Source organism: Melanotaenia boesemani, chromosome 4 (assembly GCF_017639745.1).
Source record: "Melanotaenia boesemani isolate fMelBoe1 chromosome 4, fMelBoe1.pri, whole genome shotgun sequence".
Lineage (NCBI taxonomy): Eukaryota > Metazoa > Chordata > Actinopteri > Atheriniformes > Melanotaeniidae > Melanotaenia > Melanotaenia boesemani.
In genome coordinates this window covers 40,095,248-40,103,923 of record NC_055685.1, presented here as the reverse complement: position 1 = coordinate 40,103,923, position 8,676 = coordinate 40,095,248, and the positions used below count along the sequence as shown (strand labels likewise).

Here is an 8,676-nt window from a genome sequence, read left to right as displayed (position 1 = left end):
AGTGGATTAAGTTGATGAGAAGATGATCAGATTATTTTTCATTTTCTTCCACAAGCTAATAAAGACTGAACCGTACTGGACGCCACTTTTGTTTTAAAACAGGAAATACCTACCGAACTGAAGAGAACCACCAAAAGAACTCCGACCTGGTGAGTTTACCAGACTGATACCACCCCTGCTGCCACCTTCAGGTTAGGAGGACAAACTGCAACACAACAGCTAAACGACGCGTTCCCTGATGCTCAAGGTTCTGTTTCTGAACCAGAATTCTGGTCCAGTTTTGGTTTCACTTACCCTCCCACACGGTGTCTCGTCCTCGGACCAGCCTGAACTTGTGGCGCCGGTCCAGTTGGCCTTTCTGGACTCTGCATCCGGCCACAGGAACCTTCTTCTTCCCCACAGAGACGTCGAACGTGGCCAGAACCGCAGCCTCACCTGGATCAGACCAGAGAACAGATGAGATTATGAATATGTCGGCCATCTTTAAACACGCTTCTGTTGGTTCTGGAGGAAGCGGACTCACCGATGACGTTCTCGGAGACCAGCAGCGGCAGCTTGGCGCTCAGCTCTTCCTTCAGCTCGTCAATGAGTTTGTAGATGACGGCGTGGAGTCGCAGCGGGACGCCTTTCTTAACAGCCAGCGTCCTGATGGAGCGGCTGGCTGCCACGTTGAACCCGTAGATGGACCCTGAGGAAGAGGAGTAGCGTTACCGGGTCAGAACGTCAAGTTTGAATGGAATACTTCAGGCGCCGCTCGTACCGCCGAACGTTTCCGCCATGTTGATGTCGTTCTCGGAGATGTCTCCGGTCCCGAAGTGGACCACGTCCATCTGACACTGCTGCTGCGTGTCATAGCTGTCCAGGATGTTCAGCAGCGTCTCCACCGACCCATCCACGTCACCTAGACACCACAGGTGGGTCAGCAAGTGACATCACAGGGGGAGGAGCCTGCAAGGGGCGGGGCTCACCTTTAATGATGAGCGGCAGACTGAGCTGCTTGCTATCCACCCTCTCACTGGGTCTGGTGGCGAAGCGGGTCTTGTTGGCCCGGTACAGCACCACCTTCCTCTGCCTCCAGGTCAGGTGACTTAGCCCCGCCCTCTCCTGGCGGTACTCCTCCAGGTGCTGCTGCTGCTTCAGCTCGATGGCACTCTGATCCTCCAGAAGCTTCTGCTGCTCCTCCTCCTGACTCCTCCACTCCACCACCTCCCTCGCTCGCTGCTGCAGGAGGAGGAATGTTTCAGGCTGTCAGACACCTGGAACACCTGGAAACCAAGGTGTTTTCTTCTACCTGGGACCTCAGTCCTCACCTCCGACTCCACCTCCAGGATGGTGTCCCCGGCCGACGGCAGCTCCTTCCAGCCGACCACCTCCACCGCCGTGCTGGGCGGCGCCTCCGCCACTGCCTGGCCGTTCTCGTCGAACAGGAAGCGAACTTTGGCCCAACACCTCCCCGCCAGCAGGACGCAGCCGCGCTTCAGCGTCCCCCGCTGGACGATGGCCGTCGTTACAGGACTGCAGAGAGAAGCTGGGTCATTTACAGAACCGGTTCTACCGGGTCGGGCCACAGAACCGGTGTGTAACGTCCTCCCTGTCCTCTCTGTGCAGGCGGAGGATCCAGCAGCAAACTTATGCTTCAATATTAATTCTTTTTCTTTAACAATATAAGAAATAATTTTTTATTTGATGCATTTTCACAGAAATTGTTTATAATAAATTTGAAATATTTCCAGGTTTTCATGATAAATAAATCCATTCCTTGATCTGTTAACTTATGTTTTTATTTATTTGGTGTTTTTCCGGCTCCATGAACTCATTTTTAATTTCTCCGTTGGAATAAATGGAGTTTAATAACTGTTTGCAGGCTGTGATGTCATTTCCTGTCACCGGAGCGTGTGGATCCATCATCTAAAACTCTGTTTTATTCAGCCTCCTGTTGGATGTCGACAGGATGCCGGTTCCTCACCAGGTCCAGCTTTAGAACCGGTTCTGAGGGTCTGACCGGGTCAGGTCTTAGAACTTCACACAGAAACCCATGTGAAGGGCTTATTGAAACATGAGTGACGTGTGGGCGGAGCCACAGAGCCTTGGGTTCTGCATCCATCTTGGACTCACCCTTTGCCTTTATCCATTCGGCTCTCGATGACGAGGCCCTCCACGAGGCCGCCGGGCTCCGCCTTCAGCTCCAGAACCTCTGCCAACGCCACCGTCGCCTCCGCCAGAGCCAGCAGATTGTCGCCCTGGTAACAGTGACATCATCACTTGCATCACAATAACTTCCTGTTGTGACGGCTTTAACACTGTGTGGTTTAAAACATGACTGTCCTGTCGGGTCAGATCAGGTCACCTTCAGAGCCGAGACGTGGATGGCCTGAACGTCGCCTCCGAACTCCTCACAGACCACGTCGTGGGCTAGAAGCTCCTGTTTGACTCGCTGAGGGTCGACTTGAGGTTTGTCGCACTTATTCACCGCCACGATGACGGGGACTGCAACGGAGACACGGACAGTAGAAACACACACAACAAAAACACACACACAATAAAAACACACACACAGTAAAAACAAACACAGTAAAAACACACACACAATAGAAACAAACAGTAGAAACACAGAGTAGAAACACACACAATATAAACACAGAGTAGAAACACACACACACACACACACATAGAAACACAGTAGAAACACACAGTAGAAACACGTACAATAGAAACACAGTAGAAACACACACAGTAAAAACACACACACAATAGAAACAAACAGTAGAAACACAGAGTAGAAACACACACAATAGAAACACAGAGTAGAAACACACACACAAATAGAAACACAGTAGAAACACACAGTAGAAACACGTACAATAGAAACACAGTAGAAACACACACAGTAAAAACACACACGCAATAGAAACAAACAGTAGAAACACACACAGTAGAAACACACAATAGAAACACAGTAAAAACACACAATAGAAACACACACACACACACACACACAATAGAAACACAGTAGAAACACACACACAGTAGAAACACACAATAGAAACACAGTAAAAAAAAACACACAATAGAAACACACAATAGAAACACAGTAGAAACACACACACAATAGAAACACACAGTAGAAACAAAAACACTTGAAAATCAGGTTCATGCAAAGCAGGTTTTTTCGCCCTCAGCTCTGACTGTCAGGGGGAACTCGCACCTTTGGCCCTCTTGGCATGCTGGATGGACTCGATAGTCTGGTTCATGACGCCATCGTCAGCCGCCACCACCAGGATGACGATGTCGGTGGCGTTGGCTCCACGGGCTCTCATGGAGGAAAAGGCAGCGTGACCAGGTGTGTCCAGGAAGGTTATCTTCTCACCTGTAGGCAGCTGGACTGGGAGGAATACCCAGAGGATAAACGTTATTTCCTTTAAAAATAAAGTATTAATTGAAATTATTAATGAATATCAGGTGAAGGATGGTATAAACATGTTCGCTCTGACTGATCAATGATCAAAAAGGTTTAACTTTCGTCTTCCAGGAGCCAAACCTCGTAGTCGTAGTTTTCTTTGGTTCCTTGAATTTGTGTCGATAAAGTTTGAACCGGGACAGAGTTTTTACCCAGAAAGGCTCCGATGTGCTGGGTGATGCCGCCGGCCTCCGTGGACACAATCTGGCTCTTCCTCAGGCTGTCCAGCAGCGTGGTCTTCCCGTGGTCCACGTGACCCATGATGGTGACCACCGGGGGGCGGTTCACCAGGAGAGAGGGGTCCGCCGGAGGTCTGAGGGGTCAGAGGTCAGGAAGTCGTTTACTCTTTGGTCAAAACTCAAGAATAAAAAAAAAAAGAGAATACAAAATCTGTGAGGTCATCACCTGTCACCTACTCTGATTGGTTTATCTGTAGTCCTGCTCTGATTGGTTGATCTGTAGTCCTGCTCTGATTGGTTTATCTCTAGTCCTGCTCTGATTGGTTGATCTGTAGTCCTGCTCTGATTGGTTGATCTGTAGTCCTGCTCTGATTGGTTGATCTGTAGTCCTGCTCTGATTGGTTGATCTGTAGTCCTGCTCTGATTGGGTCCGCACCATTTACCGGATTTTAAGCCGAGCGATGAACCGGGGCATCAGCCGGATGACCCGCTCAGATCATTAAACCCTTGAAGAACGGCCCTTTAACCACATGGACCAATCAGAGTCCATCTGCAGATAAACGCAGAAATTGTTCCAACTTGATAAATAACGATGTTCAGCCTTTATTTGTTCAGTAGCAAACTTCACATTAACATGATTCTTCCAGGCACTGAAGTTCTGTTCAAGTCCAACTAATCGTCCTTATATGTTCAGAGACCTCCAACAGAGACTGCTGCACTGTGCAGAAACAACCTGAAAGAACACAATGACACCTTTATTATTAACTTTATGTTATGTTTATGATCAATTTCTCCCTGAAAGATTTATGCCTCTTGTTTTGGTAAGGCCTCTTCCAACTAGCAAACACTTTCCTCTCCATTTAAACGGCAAACGCCCCCTCACTACTTGTCTTTACTTCCCCCCGCGTCACGGCCCAGCTGACGGTAAAAGGAGCGGACCCACGTCTGCCCGGGTCGCGGCCCGGCTGACGGTAAAAGGAGCGGACCCACGTCTGCCCGGGTCGCGGCCCGGCTGACGGTAAAAGGAGCGGACCCACGTCTGCCCGGGTCGCGGCCCGGCTTACGGTAAAAGGAGCGGACCCAGTGTCTTTGTAAATCAGCTGACCTGGGACCAGACCTTACCTCCGCTGGGCGTCTCTGTTGGGTCTCTCTCTGCTCTCACTCAGTTTGGCCCATCTGAACTTCATACCCGATCGGGTCACCACCTCCTTGATCCACTTCTCCTCCAGAACTGAGTCTGGATCCAGAGAGTCCAGATCCACAGAGGTATTGAGCAGAGCCTCCAGCACGTGATCTTCAGAGGAGACCGACATTTTTAGATCACATGATTTAAACTCATCTCTGAGAAGACGGGTGTTCAGTGTTTCTTACCAAAGTCTTTGTTGACGGCCGCCGCAAGAGCCGCCACCGTCATCCCGTGTCTGATTTCCACTTCCTGTTTGTCCACCTTGGGTTTTACATTCGGCTTCTTCTGATCTTTCCTCTGACCTTTCACCTGCAACACACCATCAGTTTTCATTTACCGGGTTTTCTCTCTGCCAGACAAAGTGCACGTGTACCCGTCCGTGCACGTATGATGAACCATGCATGTGTGCTGAGTGGAACAGCTGATCAGACTTCAGGTGTGTGAGGTCGTTTATATTCAGCTTAAAAGAAATTGGTGGAAGTTTTCAGATGTCCAGAGAAACAAACCGAGGAGATGAAGGTGAAGAACTGGTAGACAGGTAAACAGGTAAACAGCAAGACAGGTAGACAGGTAAACAGCAAGACAGGTAAACAGCAAGACAGGTAAACAGGTAGACAGGAAGACAGGTAAACAGGTAGACTGGTAAACAGGTAGACAGGTAAACAGGAAGACTGGTAAACAGGTAGACAGGTAAACAGGTAGACAGGTAAACAGGTAAACAGGTAGACTGGTAGACAGGTAAAAAGGTAAACAGGTAAACAGGAAGACTGGTAAACAGGTAAACAGGAAGACTGGTAAACAGGTAGACTGGTAAACAGGTAGACAGGTAAACAGGTAGACTGGTAAACAGGTAAACAGGAAGACAGGTAGACAGGTAAACAGCAAGACAGGTAAACAGGTAGACAGGAAGACTGGTAAACAGGTAGACAGGTAAACAGGAAGACTGGTAAACAGGTAGACAGGTAAACAGCAAGACAGGTAAACAGCAAGACAGGTAAACAGGAAGACAGGTAGACAGGTAAACAGCAAGACAGGTAAACAGGTAAACAGGAAGACTGGTAGACAGGTAGGCTGGTAAACAGGTAGACAGGTAAACAGGTAGACAGGTAAACAGCAAGACAGGTAAACAGGTAGACAGGATGACTGGTAAACAGGTAGACAGGTAAACAGGTAGACTGGTAGACAGGTAAACAGGTAGACAGGTAAACAGGTAGACTGGTAGACAGGTAAACAGGTAGACAGGTAGAACGGTAAACAGGTAGACAGGTAGACAGGTAAACAGGTAGACTGGTAAACAGGTAGACAGGTAAACAGGTAGACTGGTAAACAGGTAAACAGGTAGACTGGTAGACTGGTAGACAGGTAGTGTGAGACAGGGACGTTTGTATGTTGTGTGTGTGTTTGTGTGTGTGTGTTTATGCTGTGAATGGTGTGTGTGTGTGTGTGTGTGTACATGCATGTGCTAGGATGAGTAGGTGATAGATCGTAGGTGGGGTGGGGAGGGATGACATGACCCTGGGGGGCCTCCCGGGGAGCGGGAGTGTAATGGGGACCTCTCACACCCTTGTTCCCCCTGGGTGTGGCCGGGGGCGCGTGGGGGGTGATGGTTGCCCTGGGAGCCGGGACCTAGTTTGACTGCACTGATGGGCTGCTGGTTCTGGGGTGTGCAGGGTCTGTCGCATCGGGGGTGGGGGGTAGTTGCTGGGGGTGATGGTGTGGACCGTGCTGAGGCTCGCTGTCCTCTGGTCTACCTGGGATGTCCCCCACCCCCAGTGGGTTTTTATACTAAGAGATAATTTCTCTGTTTTTCCTGTGAGTTAGTATCTGGTTGTTGGTGTGATATGTTTGTAACATGACTTTTTGATTTGGTTATTATTTAAGACTTTTAATGACGAGCAGCTCTGTTTTTATTAAAAGTTGTAGGAAACTTTCTGGTGTGTTCATGTACAGGTGGAACAGCTTGTTGTCTGGTGATGGTGGATTGAAGGTCGTTACTTCTGTCTGTGGTGTTTTTGTCTCCTTTCTTCTTTCTCTTTTGCTTATTTTTACTATTTTCCACCTTTTTCTGTCCCCTCCGGTCAGATCCAGTAAGTTTACATAGATTCCATTATTCAAAGTAAATAAATAAATGAATGAATCAGATTATCAAGAGGAGCCTTTTACCCATAAACCTTCCCTTGGCAGAGTAAATTTGTTCAGCACGATACAACAACCAGACCATCATTCTGCTGCTACGATGCTGGACAGGTCAGGTTAAAAAAAAGAAAAAAAACACCCTACCATATTAGACGCCGCGCAGGTACAAATCCAGCTTTAGCTACTAATGTACCGGTCATCACACCCACTTGGACTAGTTTCAAGGGTCTGCTCAGAACCAGAACGGAACCTAAATCATGTTTCTGGACCATCAGAGGAAGCTGGAAAACATCTCACCTGTTTGAAGGCAAACCTTCTGCTTAGTGACCAGGTGAGCAGGGGGGCGGAGCTCCGGGGAGGATCGAAGAAGAGCTGCTGAGGCAGGTTGGCAGAGAGGAGCGCCCGTGCACCCCGCATCACTGATGACATCACATTAATACCTGCATGGAGGTGAAAGGTGACACATGATATTACCAACAACACCTGAACGCATCACTGCTGAGACGTTTTTCTAACCTGTCCTGAAACCATTAAAAATCCCAAGAACATGTTTTTAATTAAATTCAACTAATATATTCACACATACATGTTTAGATAGATAGATAGATAGATAGATAGATAGATAGATAGATAGAAGTCTGCTGCTGTTGACTCTCAGATGGACATTTTCTCATTTTCTGAACTAAACTGACGTGGACGGTCGCGCCGCCGCAGCTGGACCGGACTCCGGTTGTGTTCGGTGTCTCACCTGACATGGTTCACCGGTTCGTTCTCGTCATCTTGGAAAATGAGCTCGTTTCAAGTTTCACCGTGAGAAAAGTCTCCGACAGGGAGCCGCCATGACAGTTAGCGAGGAGGCGGAGGGATGTGAGGACAGCGCCCTCTGCCGGTCCGGAGGAGGAACTGCTGGGTTTTACCGCAGCCTCCTTTCCTTAACGGTCTGTACCATGGATGTATTATAAGAACTGGATAACGGACTGAAAATGGCGGCCCATTCATTTCTATGGAAGTTGCTCACCCAGCGCATACGCCGAAAAAGTTCTCAGGCTTCCGGGTTACTTCCGCATATTGGGCCCATAGAGCATGCGCAGTAGTGTCACCTCCCATCATGCTTCACGTCACTGTGAACGAGCAATGCGCAGCCCAGTGACCTGATCCAGCGACGCGCGGTCACGACATTAATCTGCAGTATGAGAGCTGTACAAACTCAGATGATGATTTTCTACGGCACACGATCGGACCTCGATGTAAAGTAATGATATAATATACGTGGAAAAAGTTGTGTAGTAATTGTTAAAATGATGGTTTGTTTTAATCTGATGAATTTCTATATGGGATTCGTAATAGCCCAATATAAGTCAGTCTATATTGTATATTTGTATAATCCCGTGTCAAATTTTCACGATGACTTACAATTCCTACCTTTATTCATGAATAATTTCAGGCACGTCTTTTGTAATAAATGTTAGAAGTCCTTGTTAATGCATTATTTCATTGTGCTACCCATGCATATTCTCTTTATTTTTCTGCTATTCCCTGGATGACACCAAGATTATCAATTGCGTCTCTTAAAATGTTCCTTTCTTGTGTTTTGCCGGATTCCACTTTGTTAAATGCTGCAGTTTTTTAATTGACAAAGAAAAAAAAACTTTGTTTAAACTGAGGACTATGTTAAGGCAAACTAGGCCACTTGGGTTATCACCATTCTATATTTATTA

The 8,676-nt window shown here is 47.7% G+C and overlaps 1 protein-coding gene across 2 annotated transcripts in view; it reads right to left on the bottom strand.

The window, feature by feature from the left end:
* Window positions 1-7,871, bottom strand: part of mtif2 (mitochondrial translational initiation factor 2) — an 11,876-nt gene extending 4,005 nt beyond the window's left edge. Inside the window, exons 1-13 of one of the 2 annotated variants that reach the window (XM_041983996.1) lie at window positions 7,707-7,871; window positions 7,256-7,398; window positions 5,008-5,131; window positions 4,759-4,930; window positions 3,610-3,770; window positions 3,206-3,382; window positions 2,348-2,487; window positions 2,116-2,240; window positions 1,311-1,515; window positions 969-1,221; window positions 761-901; window positions 524-688; window positions 295-435 (exon numbers count right to left, since the gene is read on the bottom strand). In XM_041983996.1, coding sequence (XP_041839930.1) covers window positions 295-435; window positions 524-688; window positions 761-901; window positions 969-1,221; window positions 1,311-1,515; window positions 2,116-2,240; window positions 2,348-2,487; window positions 3,206-3,382; window positions 3,610-3,770; window positions 4,759-4,930; window positions 5,008-5,131; window positions 7,256-7,398; window positions 7,707-7,713 — 1,954 coding nt within the window. In that variant the 5' untranslated portion in view covers window positions 7,714-7,871. Of the gene's footprint in view, window positions 1-294; window positions 436-523; window positions 689-760; window positions 902-968; window positions 1,222-1,310; window positions 1,516-2,115; window positions 2,241-2,347; window positions 2,488-3,205; window positions 3,383-3,609; window positions 3,771-4,758; window positions 4,931-5,007; window positions 5,132-7,255; window positions 7,399-7,706 lie in introns of those variants that run through there. The other variant, XM_041983997.1, reaches the window with a different exon arrangement.
* Window positions 7,872-8,676: the final 805 nt, after the last annotated feature.